Raw genomic sequence first — 17,019 nt, forward strand, 5'->3', positions numbered from 1 at the left:
TACAACAGTGACTACACTTGACAATCGGGACTTCCTGAGGTTGTGAAGGACACCAAATAAATCTAAGTCTGTCTTGCACTAATGCCCAGAATAAATCAGGTAACTCCGCTCAGAGCAGAAGTTAAAACACAAATCGTTTTTGAGTCTCCAAACATCAAGTTATCCCTGAGCACTCTGAAAATTCTGTCTTTTTAAAGCCAAAAGCATAGCGAGACACAAACCACAGACTCAGTTTGGATTTTCCTGGAGGGGAAAAAAAAGTGAATCTGAGAAAGTATGAAAGCAAATGTTCACAATCTATATCAATAAAGGACATAGGTTTACTGGAGTATTCCTGCACTTTAGGATGTGAAGATATTGGAAAACACTTATCCTTGGAGCCATTCTCATAAGTCTAAGGAAATTCAATTGTCAAGATAAATGAGAGAAGTTGGGACTTTTCTCCTTGGAGAAGATTTCCTCAAACTATTCAAAATCACAAGGCCAACACAGTAAATAGGGAGATAATGTTACTACAATTGAAAGGATACTTTATATTTGTATCAGTAAAATGTCCAAAATGACTGAGCAAGTTTGAGGGGCTGAATGGCCCACTCCTATTTTCAATTATCACTCCTCAGCAAAAAAAGCAACTTCAAGATGAGGGAGGGGGGCAAAAAGCAAAACCCTATTAAAAACCCTTACATAAACTCAAATTTTGGACACCTTGATACTGAATGTCCAAGGAGAAAGTGAGGACTGCAGATGCTGGAGATCATCTGGTGAGGTGAGTGGTGCTAGAAAAGCACAGCAGGTCAAGCAGCATCTGAGGAGCAGGAGAATCGAAGTTTCAGGCATGAGCCCTTCATCAGGAATGAATGTCCAATTCTAGAAATGTAGATCTTAACTGATGCAGAATAGGAAATAAGTATTTATCCAATTCAACTGTTTAGCTTCCTTTGTCATCACCGATTCACGGGTGGATTTATTTTTCCACCAAGCCATTCCACTATCTTGTTTTTTGGTTTCACAGTTTAAGTAAGGGGTATTCCCTGGGTGAGGATGGCACAAACGTCCCTGGTGTCAGAATCCGAGCATTGTACGATTACACCAGCCAGGAGTCAGATGAGCTCAGTTTCAAGGCGGGTAAGCATTGCATCCTAAACTTTTGCAACCAACCTCTCAAACTTTATTAAGCAAGTCTGAAAAATGGTGCAAGCGGGGCAGGAAGGTGACAGATAGGATACTGCCGATTGTTTCGGGGTCGCATAATTCAGCCTTCCCTATACTTTGGGCGGCACGGTGGTTCAGTGGTTAGCATTGCTGCCTCACAGCACCAGGGTCCTAGATTAGATTCCAGCCTTGGGCAACTGTCTGTGGAGTTTGCACACTTTCCCTGTGTCTGCATGGGTTTCCTCCCAAAGCACCAAAGATGTGCAGGCTAGGTGAGTTGGCCATTCTAAATTGTCCATAGTGTTAGGTGCATTAGATTAGATTACTTACAGTGTGGAAACAGGCCCATCGGCCTAACAAGTCCACACCGACCCGCCGAAGCGTAACCCACCCATACCCCTACATTTACCCCCTACCTAACACTACGGACAATTTAGCATGGCCAATTCACCTGAACAGCACATCTTTGGAATGTGGGAGGAAACCAGAGCACCCGGAGGAAACCCACACAGACACGGGGAGAACGTGCAAACTCCACACAGTCAGTTGCCTGAGGCGGGAATTGAACCTGGGTCTCTGGCGCTGTGAGGCAGCAGTGCTAACCACTGTGCCACTGTGCCGCATTAGTCAGAGGGAAATGGGTCTGGGTGGATTACTCTTCAGAGGGTCTGTGTGGACTGGTTGGGCCAAAGGGCCTGTTTCCACACTGTAGGGAATCTAATCTACTTTCTGCTTCACCAACAGGAAACATTCTTTCAGGTGCTATGACCCTCTTTAAACTGCTTTTTTCTCCTTTAGTGCACAAAATAGACCATTCAGCCCAATTAGTCCACTCATGTGCCGCCTCCTTTCCTTCTGCATGTAATCTCATCACTACAGTCTTCTATCCTCTTCATGAGTTTATCCTGCTTCCCCTTGAATCCACCTACTCTAATTGTTGCTACCACTGGATGCAGTGGGAAGTTTACCATCCTTAATGCTGAGTAGAATATCTCTTGAAAACACTACTGCATTTATCACTGCCTTATATTTGAGCTCCTAGTTCCTAATGCCTTCACAAGTGGCAACATTTTCCAAATTTGTCCGATTAAAATTTTTATCATGTCTATCAAATCATGCTCTCGCAATTGCCTCTCTTCCAGGGAAAAGGCCCAAGTCTATTCAATTTTTACTAATAAGCAAAACGTCAATTCTGATATCATTCCAGCAAATAATTTTTGAAGTTTTGCTGGGGTATATCTACCTGTTTTATAACATGAAGATCCAAATTTATGATTGTACACCCAAATATGGTCTAACCAAGGCTCTACATTCACAATCAAGTCTTTGAAAGGTCACCTTCTGACTGAATGTATGGTAGCTCCAATTCTTTTGTCCTGTTTCTTCTCTGCCTGATCTATGCCCTTACTAGAATTTTTTTTTGTTACTTCAAGACTCCAATTCTCCAAAGCTCTTCCCCACTCATGCTTATTGTCCATCTCCTTTCCTGCATGAAGTCCTCTTCATCCATCAACCTCTGTCCTGAACCAACCACCATTGCTCTTCTAGAAAACACACTGAATTCAAGAGTCCTAATTTTCCTTCAGGGTCTCACTCATCCCACATTCCAGCCTGTACTCTTTGCTTCCGTCTTTGAACTCATGAGATTTCAAGCCTCGTCATCCAACACGGTGAACAGAAGTTTTAACTAACTCCATCCTTTTCTGGAACTACTAGCTTACACAATTTCATCTTTGATTCTGTAGCAAAAGTTTTCATAAATCTATCTTTTTGACTGTACTTTGTCAGATCTCTGAAGTCTAACACAAAATGCTGGAGAAACTCGGGAAGCATGACAGCAGAGTTAATGTTTTCAGTCTAATCTCTCCACAGATGCAGCCAGACCTACTAAGTTTCTCCAGTTTTTTTGTTTTTAAGCATGTGTAGTATTTTGCTTTTATCTTCTTGAAGTCTTCTTAGAGTCCATGTTCTCTAATGCAAGATGTCATTGGACATTCGTTACTAAAGGCATCAAATCTAAGTTTGCTATTGGGAGAATGTTTCCTTTCTGCTGAGCTTGCAGAAAGTCCTTTACCATAATGGATATTGGCCCATGGCTCAATTTCAACCCCTGATCAACTGGATACCAATAGGAAGCTGACAAAGCAGACATCATACTGTTGCAGGAAGGGGCAGCGTAAAGGAGGTTAGTGGGGCAGAGTAGAGTGAGCTTTACCATGCTCCTAACTGTGCTGCACCTCAACCAGAAGTATTTAGTGCTGGCTCAGGGAGATAATTCTCACCTTGATAAGCAACCAAAGGCAAAATAGCTTAAGGCGACAGGTGACACTCCAAGGTAACTATCTCAAGTGCAGCCTTCGATGCATTATCAGAACACTCTCTTCGCTGACAGTAACTTTCATTAGAGCAGGGTGGAACGGTGGCACAGTGGTTAGCACTTCTGCCTCACAGCGCCTGAGACCCAGGTTCAATTCCTGACTCAGGCGACTTACTGTGTGGAGTTTGCACGTTCTCCCCGTGTCTGCGTGGGTTTGCTCCGGTTTCCTCCCACAGTCCAAAGATGTGCAGGTCAGGTGAAGTGGCTATGCTAAATTGCCCGTAGTGTTAGGTAAGGGGTAAATGTTGGGGTATGGGTGGGTTGCGCTTCGGCGGGTCGGTGTGGACTCGTTGGGCCGAAGGGCCTGTTTCCACACTAAGTAATCTAAAGAAGGAAAGAGGCTTCTCAGTTTGCTGCTGGAGCTTGGTAGTGGTCAGGAAGATAGAATAACAGGGTGGAAAAATAAACCATAAAATAGGAGTACTTCAAACAAAAAAGCTGGTTTACAGAAGCCCATGATCAAAATTTGCATGCAAATGATAGCTGATTCCAAAAATACTGGCCATATTTACTCAATAAGATGGTGCGGTTGTCTTTCAACCACTGTGTCAAAGACATCTAGATTACCAGAAGAAAAATTGGAGAATTATCAATTAAATGATGCTCCTCCCTGTCATCTCCTTAAGACTTGGTGACATCTCTCTCCTACATCTTACTTAGGTGAACTTGGGAGTACATTGGTGGGCTATTTGGAAGCGTTGTGCATCACAGTCAAATCAGAATACCCATTGTTCTCACACATCCAGCTTCTAACCAAACTATTGTGGGGGTGATAAGTAGTGGAGAGTCCTGGCTTGTTTCTTTCCTACCACTTTATTCAAGTGAACTGGAGCCATCCAACCACGTCCCCTGGCTGAGGTCACCAGAACATCACAGAACAAGTATCATGTCTATGGCATTCAGACTTACATGGTTTAGGGGCTATGTGTTGCAATTATCCACTTGACTGATGGAATAATGCTAAGAGTATTCTGACATCATATCCCCAAAGGCATGGCTGGGCCTCAACTAGAGTAGTGTCTAATCTGGAGAAATGCACTTTAAGATATCAAAGACTTGAAGGGGAAACAGATTTACCAAATATACACCAGAATTGAAGGACTTGAACTATGTAGAGAGACTGGACAAGTTGGGGTTGCTCTGCTTAGAGTCTGAGGAGATCTGATAAAGGTGCTTAAACTTATGCGGGGGCTTCAGTAGACTAAAGTGAAACTGTTTTCACTGATCAGTAGCTCGAAGACAAAGACCTAAAAAGTCACCAGTAAAAGAATGAGAATGATCATTTTGGAGTGAGCTATTTTGATCTGAAATGCATTTCCAATAGGACCTGGATATATACTTGCAAAGGACAGATTTTTCTCATGCTGTGGAAAGGGTGAGACTTCACTGAATAAGTTTTTTTCCAAAGGTCCAGGACAGACACTATGGGGCAAATGAAAACGAAAAAAAAAATGCTGAAAAGTCACCACAGCAGCATCTATAGAGAAATAGCAAGTTAACATTTAGAGTCTAGATGACTTTTCATCAGCACTAGTAGGGCAAAACATCTTCAGGGTGGGCATTTCTCAGGTCAAATGGTTTCCAGTGTTGGTCCCCAGTCCAAAGGAAGAATAACATGGAATACAATTTAAAGTTTGCAATGGGTTTTCTTTTCAATTCTTCATGCTGCTTTCGTCAGACTTTGTTTGGTTTTTTTTTAGGTCAGGAGCTGACAAAAGTGGAAGATGAGGACGAGCAAGGATGGTGTAAAGGTTATCTTGATGGAGGTCGGATTGGACTATACCCAGCAAACTACGTAGAAGTTATACAGTAGAAGGCAGAGTGAATGCTGCTTAATTAAAAAAAAGTGGATATTTAAAATGAAGGCATCACCAACAGGACCTATGAGTGTCTCTCCACCAACATGCTTTTTAAAAAAACAGTTTAAATGTTATTTTTCATTACTAATGACTAACTTTTTAAAAAAAAAAATCAGCCTGTGAATGCTAACAGTATTTTTGGCTGGGAGAACTAACTGTGCCCACAAACTTCAGGGGAGCTGGATTAGTATTAGAGCATTGGACAGGGGAAGTTACTGAGCCAGAGACCCACAAGCAGCAGAGAAGATTGCTCGAGGAGCAGGAAGAGTTAGATCTTGTAAAGGAACCAGGTTATTGGTGTCTTAAAAAAAAACACCCCACCACTGGTCACTAAACAGAACCTCTGTCAAGTAACCAGTCCAAATTTGGCAATGCAAAGAAAAGAACCTGCATCCATAATTGTAAAGGGAACAAAAGACCCTTGGTTAACCAAACACAACCCCTGTGGAGGTCAATTAATTTCTATTCTCAGGGTAACAACAATAACCCTTAGTCAGGTTCCTAACAAAACCATCATGTCACTGTACAAGAGACAAAAATAGATAGGAGGAAATTTAAGAATTGAATGATTTGAGATAAAATGATAGCTCTCTGATGTTGGAATTCTCTCATCTCTCAAAAGACGAGTTATATTTAAAAAGTGCATTTTAAGCTATTTAGATTATTGAATGCAAGTTTTAAACACTATACTTTGTACATAAGTGAAAGCATGAGAAATTTACAAGATTGGGAGCACAAATTGCTTGCAAAATTTGCAAACATGTAATATGATGAACACAGACTACTGACCTGGTTTAATCCTATGATTTTTCTTTTTATACTCTCCAAAACATGCACACCCCTCAGTACAAGAGGTTTAGCTTTCACCCTTCACTGCAAAACTTTTTTTTTCCATGGGTGATGTGAAGTACAATCAAAAACCCCAGGCAATTTGCCTCTTTTCTATCATAGGGCTATTACAGGGCCTCAACCATCACCCCAACCAAATTAAAACACGATCTGGGTGGCACCCAGAGTTATCCTATTGAGTCATTCAGATGATTAAAATAAAGCACAACACCATCACTGGTCATTACAAAAGAGAGTACTCTGCATAGCATTTACACAACTTAGTGCAGTGCATTGCACTTAAAATCACAAATCTTCTCTCAAACTTTTGAACTTAAAACCACAGCATTCCAGTATTGTAGAAACAAAGGTTAGGAATAATTTCATAACCCCTCTAAGGTTATGAAGGACATGGATGGGGTGAATAGCCAAGGTCTTTGCCCTGAGTAGGGAAGTCCAAAACTTGACAACATGGGTCTAAGGAGAGAAGGGTAAGACTTAAAGGGGACCCGAGGGCAACTTTTTCCACACAGAGGGTGGTGTGTATATGGAACGAGCTGCCAGAGGAAGTGGTGGAGGTGGCTAAATTACAACATTCAAAAGACATCTGGATGGGTATATGAATGGGGAAGGTTTAAGAGGAAATGGGCCAAATGGGACAAGATTAATTTAGGATATCTGGTTGGCACAGACAAGTTGGACCGAAGGGTCTGTCTCCTTGCTGTACAACGCTGACAAAATATTTCTGAAATAGCTTACATGCTTATGAAGAATGATTGTCTCAAATTGGATAATTCAGGCAACTGGAAATCAGCTTGGAGGATTTTAGAATGCTTTGGAGAAAGTGACAGGTTGGATTAGTATGGTCCAGATTATTGGACACATTTTAATTCCTTCAACTGATGATAAAATTAACCCTACAGTATTAGGTTGAGAAGTAAGGCATGCAGAGCTAGAAATGTTGAGCATCAGGTGGCTCCCTCTGCCCTCAGAGGCACTTGTACACATTTGAAATGAACATCTGGACTTTATCTCCACTAAAATCAAAAAGATGCTAGAAATACACAGCCCGACAATGCCAAATAAGTTCATAAGTTCTGACACAGAATCACAACCAAAATATTAACTCAGCTCATGTCTATTCTGTTACTAGTGGGATTTCTCAGTCATTCCTGGCTTTCATTTCAGACACTCAGCATTCACAACCATTCTTTCGCAAAAAGGATTCGAAATCTCTCTGTAAATAGGCTCCAAAATAGGAATAGAAATAAACAAAAAATGTAAAGGAAATTGTGGTGAGCAAAACTCTCATCTAATTTAGCCTCCGTGTTCTACCTCCATTGTTGAAAGGCTTTTGCTGAAGTTAAATTGTTTTAATGAAATAGCCAACTGCTTAGTGTTGCTATCTCACCATCACCACCAATAGGGTTCCAGACTCAATGGCTTCATCTAATCTGAGAAGTTAAGAGGAGCAACAATTAGATTGAAGACCTCCTGGGTTGGGGATAGGAGAAATAATCACTCAGGTTTCTGGTCAGCTTTGCAGGGCCTCCTCCTGGAAGGTGTATGAATGTTGGGTGGGACAGGATCATGTGATCTGCACTCTACAGTAGAACAATGTGTCAAGGCACTAACATTGAAGGCAGCCCAGTTGGCTAAGGTACCACAGAAATTCTGTTACCTGTATCACCGTGCTCCTAAAACAAGGGTCAGAAGCTTTAGGCAAAGAGACAACAAAGGTCCAGAACTTGATAAAAATGACTTTGTTGCTCATGGAGAATCAGTGCAGTAGCACCTGACCTAGGGAGGATTTATAGGTATGAGACCTGAATAAACCTCAGGATACGAGCACATTTGTATTCCACACAAAAACAAAAGCCAACTAGTGCAGGAATTCCAGACATAAATCATCCAATGCCCAGATTATCAAAAAGTCACGGATTTGTTGGGGTGGCCTTAGGGGTTTAACCTCCTGCCCCAACTCTACTTCATATCTTTCAGACTGTCTAAGCAAGAACAATCTATTGCTACAGCTCTTGTTTTTGTCTGCTCCTTTGTACTACAGAAACAGCTGAGGAAAATGTCAAGTATTATCAAAAAATGTGTTAACCAACAGGAAGCTACATTTGCAATTCTGTATATCAACACTGCAAATGCTTGTGAATAAAAAAGTTTGACAGTAAAGCACCTTGATTAAAAACCAAATCTTCTTCAGTTGGCTTCACTTTTCTTTACCATGACATGGTTAGTAGGGGACTGTTTAGTTCCTTTGTAATACCATCTGCTTCACTATTCAGCAATCCCAGCTAGAAGCTGAGTAGCAGCAATTGGTACCATCGAAAAGATGCACTGCAGAAATTCACCCAAGATCCTCAAAACCCATGACTAACTTACATCTGGAAGGACAAGGGCAGTAAAAATGTAGGAACACTGCCATCTTCAAATTATTTTCAAAGGCCCTCACTATCTTGACTTGGAAATATTTTGCTGTCCTTCACTGCTGCTGGATCAAAATCCTGGAAATCCCTTCCTAATGGCATTGTGGGTCAATCTAGAGCATGTGGACTTCAACGGTTCAAGTACACAGCCCACCATCTTCAAGGACAACTAAGGATGGGCAATAAATGCTGACCAGCCAGAGACACCTATGTCCCACAAGTGAATTAAACAGCCACTAGGTAAGATCGAATCAGACTACTCTGGCTAACTTGAGTTAGGTGACAATAAATGCTTATGGAACAGTGCTCCAAAAAGGGGAGTCAATAGCATCAGAGAATCCTTCTATCGGGTTGATGTTCCTGTCATTCAAAATTACACATTGTGTTCACTGTTTGACTCCATCCTACTGTATCTCCAGACACACACACAGCTTGCACCCTCTGTACTTCCAAATCCAGCTCACCACCAGTCCTACCCTTTCCCCTTCTGGCCCAATATCAGGAGTGAGATTCTTAATTACAACATTCTACTTACTGGAACTCTTAAAATCCTTTTGCAATAATAACTCAAACTCATCCCTTCGACCATACCCCTTGTTTCATCCTACTCCCATTTCAGCCCCTTTTCTACATAATTTCTTTTCTTTCACTAAATGAGGACAGTATTGGCTAAGCCACCATTTATTGTTGATCCCTAATTGCCCACAGGACAGTTAAGAATCAACCACATTACTGCAGAGATACAAATTGTTGAAACTTGGAAGGGAACAGAAAACAAGCAGCCATTATGAATAAATTTATTATGATTTGAAAAGAAACTATACACTATTCACCAAACACATTATTCCTTTTCTCATCCCTTGATACACATTACAAACACTTCCAGTACTTCTGTACAACATTTGAAAGAATATAAACCACGGCACCAAGAGACAACACATTAAAAAAAAGACATGAAAGCGATGCCACATTTAATAAAAATCCATCTCATTGAAAACATGAAAAAGCCAGTCAGGGATAGGTAGAAAGGAGGCAGTGGGTAGGGAATGCACACTTTCTCTGAACATTAATTGTGTATGGTAATATACTACTGGGTACCATTCCTGTCACATGACAGTGTTAAAATGTGGAACTTGTAACAACTGTAAACTAGTTGTGATTTATTCTCATCATAAATGAGAATTAAATCAATTTTTAAAAAGCCAACATTAAATTTAGAGTCCCAAGTGATTTCTTTAACAAGGTCAGTTTCTTGAGATGACCAATTGAACAGACAAGAATATTTTTCTCCTCATTACAGACAAACCTTGAGATTTTGTAAAGGCACCTCATTATTTATTGACAATCCCATACCAAACTAAAAATGCAAATTGTTGGATTTGACTCTTACTCACCTGGAAATTCAAAGTTTCAAAGATCAGCGACCCAGGTCAGACTGGTCATATTTGTATTGGCTGTCCTAATAGAAAGCAAGATGCTGAAAATTTAAGAGGAACCATGGTAATTAGAGACAGAAAGGAAGAGAAGGATATGTTGATGAAGTGAGAAGAATGATGCGAAGAGGAGCATAAACACTGATATTGAACTGCTAGACTGAATACCCAGTTCTGCACTGTAAGTGCAATGCAATTCAATGAGCTTCCATTTTTGTATGAATTCACAGGATATGGGCACTGTGTTAAAATAATGAATTTCTGCTTTCCTGATGGACTCATGGTTCAGACACCGAATGACCAGATGTGATGAACTGAAGGTCGCCAGGTTTGATGACTAGTTTATACAGAGTTACCTAACCTGAGACGGTACCCATAAAAACTGTTCCCAGGTTTGAGGGGTCAAATGTTCTGCCAGGACACACCCAGAAATTACAAGCACTTGGTTGAGGTACTAGAGCGTGTGTAGAGCAATTGACACTCTGACCAAGAGGAAATCAGCCCCTGTGGGAGAACACAAGTTAATTTAGTAAAGAGAAATTAGAACTCCTGCTTAAGAATTCTACAACTGAAGTGTGAGCCAAATGAACTTTACTAGTCTGAGAAACCTTTGAGAGTAGTACCATTTAATATCAGGATATCCGGAGTGAAATAGGATCCACTGAAAGGGGCGTTTCTCCCCAGTGGCACAACAGTCAGTGGGGTTACTTGCTAGAAGAAAATGGCAGTAAAGATTATTAGTGCATTCTTCCAAGTGAAGAGAGAGAACCTCAGAATCTAGGAATCTCCAACTATAATCATCTTAACCATCATGGAATAAGAAGTGAACAAACTTGAATTTAAATAATATTTTTCATGGTCTCAGGATGCCCTATAGTGATTCAGAACTATTTATGTCACGACAATCATCATTTAGAACAACCAAATTATGAAATGAGATTCTCAACAACAGCTGAGAGATAATTGACCTGATTATTTGTTTTACTCCTAGTCTTCTGCAGAATACTAGTATCAACATATTTTACACTCGTATGACAGGCATGAGCTTAACATATCTGAAAAATGGCTTCTCCCTCACAACCGCAAAGTGCTGGTTTAGATTTTGTGCTGAAGCCTCTGGAGTGGGGCTTGAACCTCAAGTTGACAGGAAGGTGTGCATGACTAACTAAGCGATGAGAAGGTTTTGGGGTAGAAGAGTGTGGGAGGAATGATTTAGCTGCTGGTAACTACTTTTACCACGAGATCTGCTGTCATGATATGCCATGCTCATCTGCCTTGCACCATTCTCTTATAAACTGCAGCTCAACTGCAACCACTCAGATGTCAAATCATCTAACTGTACCTAGGCCGAACTCATTCAGCTGCCCTCTACCTTGCCCAATAGGGGAGATAGCGATAGTTTCTCAACTCCAAAACAGCTGAAATAATGACACTTTTTTGGATGTCACTTTTGTTAAAAAAAGTTCTTTCTGCTTTTGCAATTTCAAACACCGCTTCATTTGACTTATGTTCTGTACGTGGAATTTTATGGAACAATGCCTTGTGAAAATGGGAAATCAAAGCTGTATTTCATTGCATAATGCAAACAAGGGCAACCACTGAAGGCAGAAAACTTAAATGGAAACAGTCAAAGGAACCAGCCAAGTCAGCAAACAAAGCTACACTTCTTCATTGCACTCAGGCAGAACCTTCACTCGCTTTTACCCCAAAGCCAATTATCCTTCTGCAGCTTATTTCTCACTTCCTTGCAAGTTCAGGTCCCGGTTACACCATTTTAGCCATGTGACCGGACTGAAACCAAATCTTTAACTGTTTGTGGCACATGTAAAAAACTCGAATATGAAAACTGGCTATTCTCATTTCTTGAGAAGAAAAATTCCTTTTTTTCATACTTACAAATATAGAGTCTGATGTGGAGACATCAGTTCTTCAGAGCTACTGAAGCATTCAGTGAACTTGCAGCATCAGCAAAGCAACCTTAGAGCCGAGAGCATGATCCCTATCGACTGCCAATGTCATGGCTCAAGCCAGCAGCCCTAGTTACAATGTTGATTACTTGAAGACTATTTTCACATCTGCTGACTGAGAGGGTGTAAAAAAAGAAACAAAAACAGACACAGGTTGCTTTTCTTAAAAATAAAATACATCATTTCTTTTAAAAACTACAGTAATCAGATCAATACAAGAGCAAAAATAAACCAAACTGAAAGCAACCTTCAAACTACTGCAAATGCAGCACTCAAACTAGTCTCGACCCTTTTTAAAAAAAAAAGTTTTAGTACCAACAGGTTGCCTGATCCACACAACCTCTACTGGTTTCAGAAAATCTAATATTTTTAAAAAAGTCTCATCCAGCTCCTACCACTAGTCCATTTAAAGTCAAATGTGAATTTTCTTTTGATTGCCCTTGCAGGACAAAAAGGTTCATCTTGATGACTTCCAGTTTGGATTTCTGTATGTCATGTCCACACTTCACACAAAGAAAAGTCAAACTTTTAGATTAGATCCATCAGAATCTCTTCCTCCAACAGACTTGTGCCTTGCTGCAATCCACCTTGAGGGACTGGGCCCCGTGGGCCTGCATTCATCATCATCTGGCCTGCAGATTTAAATGGGCACAAAAAAAAATAAAATCACCAACACAACCGATGAGCCACAGGGTGTAAACACAAGCCTTGTGCTATGAATCTGAAAGAATGAGGTAACTCCTGGGAGAAACTTCTAACCACAAGAGTTTCCAATACTGGATTGTGTACAATATCCAATTCCAAAATGACTGCCATCTGAAAAGATCCTACAAATCTTAATGAGCCTGGGTGTATTTCAGAAATTTCAATTGAGGGCTCTGAAGAGATTGATCAGGATGTTGCCGGGTATAGAAAGTTTGAGTTATAAAATATGTTGGAAGTTTTTACTCTGGAGCATAGGAGGTGACTTGATAGAAATTTATAAAATAATGAGAGATATAAATTGAATTAACTATAGCTGACTTTTTCCTAAGAGGGGTGAATTTTAAGACTAGCAGGCACATTAAGGTGAGAGACGAGAGATTTAAAAATAAGACGTAAAAGGCAAATATTTTACACAGAGGGTGGTTTGCGTGTAGAATGAATTTCCTGAGGAAGTGGTGTATGTGGGTATAATTGCAACGTTTAAAAGATATTTGATATGTACATGAAAAGAAAAGCTTTGGAGGGATATGGGCCAGGAGCAGGAAAGTGGGACTAGTTTAGGTTGGGATTATGTTCGACATGGACTGGTTGGACTGCAGTATCTGTTTCCATGTTGTATGACTTGGTGATCCTGTTTCTTTGTATTCACTTAACAACCCGTATTTCTGTCTTGTGGCCCAGTGCGTGACATTCACACCTCAGACCCAAAGTTCTACTCCAGCGCTTAGACATGCAAAGTAGGTTAATAACAGTCAGTAGGTTGACTGTCAACTTGCCCATCCTCTCAACACACCCATGAAGGGGAAATGAGGTGTGAGGTAGAAGTGGGAGGGGGGGGGGTGGTAAGTGTGTCTCTTAAGACCATAGAAGAAAGAATAGAAGCAGACCCTTCGTGGGAGACACGATGGCACAGTGGATAGCACTGCTGCCTCACAGCACCAGAGACCTGGGTTTAATTCCTGCCTTGGGCGACTGTGTAGAGTTTGCACATTTTCCCAGTTCTGCGTGGGTTTCCTCCGGGTACTCCAGTTTCCCCCCACAGTCCAAAAATGTGCAGGTTAGGTAAATTGGTCATGCTAAATTGCCCGTAGTGTTAGGTGAAGGGGTAAATGTAGGGTAATGGGTCTGAATGGGTTGCGCTTCGGCAGGTTAGTGTGGACTTGTTGGGCCGAAGGGCCAGTTTCCACACAAAGTAATCTAGTATTTGGCTCAGAGCCTGCGCTGCCACTCATTCGGATCCTCACTTTCACATTCCTGCATTTTTCCTGTAACCCTTGATTTCACTGCTGATCAAGAATCTATTTCAGCCTTAAGTATATACAAAGACTCTGCTCCCACGGTTCTGTGTGACCAAGAGCTCTAAAGACACGTTACCCTCAGAGAGAGTTAGCACCCTTGTATTGTGGGACTACACTCTCCGGTCCTCGACGCTTCCATGCTGTGGCACATCGTATCAGCATTTGCCCTGTCAGGCCCCTGACTGTGTGTGTGTGTCTGTGTCTGTGTGTGTGTGTGTCTGTGTGTGATCACCTCTCATTCTTCTAAACCCCAGTGAGTAGAATCACAGTCTGCGCTTAGAGGACACTCTCTCCATACGGAGGTTCATCTTAGTCAATCTTCTCTGTACGGTTTTCGATGAAATTAGATTTTTCCTTAAATATGTTTAACATAACAAAGCTTCCTAAAGAACTCATAAAAGACATATAAAGCAAAGATACCAAGCCACACAGAGCCAAAGGCTTGGTCAAACAGATAAAGTTTTAAATGATATGAATTCTAAAAGATTTGGGAGACTCATTTAATGTGTGTCACACAATTATCAATAGCAGAAGCTATCCAGATTCAGGCATACTGGAAATTATAATCCAATTTAAAAGAATCACATGTTCTTTGGTTAAACTAGGAATTCTTTGTATAGAATTAGCCTCCCTTATTTGTGAACTGCTGGCAAAAGACTCTCCCAGATGCCCTCCAAAAAAAGAGAAATAGAGTATCTCTTCCCACAAGTTGCTGATGATACCCTCATTTCCTGACTGCGTAGTCACAATTACTACTGGCAACTAAGAGGCCCTTCACCACTTTCTTTCATCCCATCACCAAGCCAATTCTACTGACACTTCTTTCCATGGTCCCATGCAAGTTGGTGGCCTCTGGGAAGACAGGAAAGCTTACTTGCATTCAACTTTCTCACTGATACAATTTCTTATTGGGCAAATGTATCTTTAGCATTACATCCGATGTCAAGAATAAAACGATTTATATTATGTCTAATAACATTCATCCTGATGGATTGTGATACTTTATTACTGACAAACAGATACACTTCCACTATCTGCACAACCATTAATATTAACTGATCAGATTTTGAATTTTCTTACCTTGCAAAGGTGGTCGTTGAGCCATCTGGTTGCCCCATGGTTGCCCAGGGCCTTGGTGCATTAGCTGTTGCCCTTGCATCTGGAGTTGCTGTCCTGGAGGGTGATGGGACATCTGCTGACCCATGGACTGATGGGACAGCATTTGAGAGGCTTGCTGCTGGATATGGTGCATAGGCTGTTGAGGCTGTGGAACCCCACTCTGAGACTGAATCAAAAACAAAATCATAGAATTATGAAAAGCAATTACAAAGCTAAAACATCTAGGCAAATCAAATATTCAAAACTGGCATGTGGTGGTTCATCTGCCAAGATAGGACAGTTTGGAAGCATTTTTACAATGCATCATCCCTTAGCTGGTAAGAATATTAAAATTCATTTTCAGAATGTTGTTATGTTTCTGGTCTATTCCAGGACTCGATGTGTAAATGCACACATTTTTCTGGTCTGACTGTACAATAAATAATGTACACAGACAAAAATTGAAGTTTTGGCAGTGTTGCTCATACATCTGAAAGTTCCTTCCAAACTCTTTCAGCTGATGTCAAGAACCTTAAGTAGCTAGATGTCACAGCTTGTCACTTCCTCGAAGTACCACAGACACCACCAATTAAGGCAAGTTATAGCAAGCCAAATTTCACCTGGTCAATTCCACAAGTAGCTGACCTTCCCACATCACAAGATATCTGTATGCGAAAGTATCCTACATTTTAAGTTTCCCATCCTACCACTAGAGTCCAAACAGGTGACCAGCCTCTTTGGATTGCGTGTTGTAGCACCATTGCCAGTCTCAAACACTAAAGGATAAAGAGCTTAATACCAGGTTAACAACTGAAAACTGCCTTCAGAGTGCAGGCGGAGAACTGGACCAATGATGGTGCAGCTCAGTTCTCAACACTAAATCCATGAGCTGCTTCACGAGTGTCAGAAGATCATCCAAACGTTGAGTTCTGGAAATGTTATATATGGTAACTTGAGTCATTAGTGTACTTCACTCTTGCGATTTGTTCAGATAGAAACTTAACAGCTTGGAAACTTGGAAAAGAGTGCCCTTAAACCAATATCCCATTTAATGGGGAAATCCCACAATCAGAATCTAATGATACAGCCCTGACTTACAATGGGTGCAATGGTATTAAGCCATTCATCAGCATTTTTAAAAATGTGTGCATGTAGCAAAATGGTAAAATTACAGGACCAACAATCCAAAGGCCTAGTTCTCGGGACCTGGGCTCAAGTCCCACCACGGCATCTAGTGGAAGTTAACTAACTAAAAATCTGGAATCGAAAACTAGCAATAGTGACCATGAAACAACTGACCATCTTAAACCCTGTCTGGATCACGAATGTCTTTCATGGGAGGAAATTTGCAATCCTTGCCTGATCTGGCCTACATGCAATTCTGGATTAGGCAATGTGGTCAACTCTTAGCTGCCTTCTTGAATGGCCCAATAGGCCACTCAGATCAAGCAATTAAGAATGGGCAACAAGTGCTGACCCTGCCAGTATCATTCACATTCCACCAATAAATAAGTAACCAGGATGGATTTCATGAACAACTTAAATCTGCACTGTACTGAAGAAATAGGCTTGGAATCCAGAGCAAGTACAGAGACACAGTTTGCGGAGGCACTGACAGCATTCTCTTGGTAACAATTAAATGGAAAATTTAAATACCACCCCAAATCAGATTTAGCAACTACTTATCCTAACAGTTAGTAGTTGCACCAAGCATCTCTTCAGCATGTTAAATGCTGACCCTAACAGCTTGAAGATCAAACTGGAAGAACCTTGTAAAATCAGCAGGTAGAGGATAAACCAATACTTTCCAAAACCTTCTCCCACTGTGACCCCATGCAAAGATTTGAAAACTTTCACTACCCCT

At 41.0% G+C, this 17,019-nt stretch overlaps 2 protein-coding genes across 6 annotated transcripts in view; one reads left to right on the forward strand and one right to left on the reverse strand.

The window, feature by feature from the left end:
- The window catches only part of si:ch211-51c14.1 (protein kinase C and casein kinase substrate in neurons protein 1), a 75,420-nt gene extending 67,020 nt beyond the window's left edge, over positions 1 to 8,400 (forward strand). For both annotated transcript variants that reach the window (XM_060849294.1, XM_060849295.1), the window contains exons 9-10: positions 1,013 to 1,125; positions 5,230 to 8,400. In XM_060849294.1, the coding sequence (XP_060705277.1) occupies positions 1,013 to 1,125; positions 5,230 to 5,342 (226 nt within the window). In that variant the 3' untranslated portion in view covers positions 5,343 to 8,400. The remainder of the gene's footprint in view (positions 1 to 1,012; positions 1,126 to 5,229) is intronic.
- Positions 8,401 to 9,440: 1,040 nt separating this feature from the next.
- med25 (mediator complex subunit 25) overlaps positions 9,441 to 17,019 on the reverse strand; it is a 40,994-nt gene continuing 33,415 nt past the window's right edge. For all 4 annotated transcript variants that reach the window (XM_060849498.1, XM_060849500.1, XM_060849499.1 and 1 more), the window contains 2 exons: positions 15,138 to 15,342; positions 9,441 to 12,686 (listed from right to left, as the gene is read on the reverse strand). In XM_060849498.1, coding sequence (XP_060705481.1) covers positions 12,583 to 12,686; positions 15,138 to 15,342 — 309 coding nt within the window. In that variant the 3' untranslated portion in view covers positions 9,441 to 12,582. The remainder of the gene's footprint in view (positions 12,687 to 15,137; positions 15,343 to 17,019) is intronic.

The sequence above is a fragment of the Hemiscyllium ocellatum genome, chromosome 33 (genome assembly GCF_020745735.1).
Source record: "Hemiscyllium ocellatum isolate sHemOce1 chromosome 33, sHemOce1.pat.X.cur, whole genome shotgun sequence".
Taxonomy (NCBI): Eukaryota; Metazoa; Chordata; class Chondrichthyes; order Orectolobiformes; family Hemiscylliidae; genus Hemiscyllium; species Hemiscyllium ocellatum.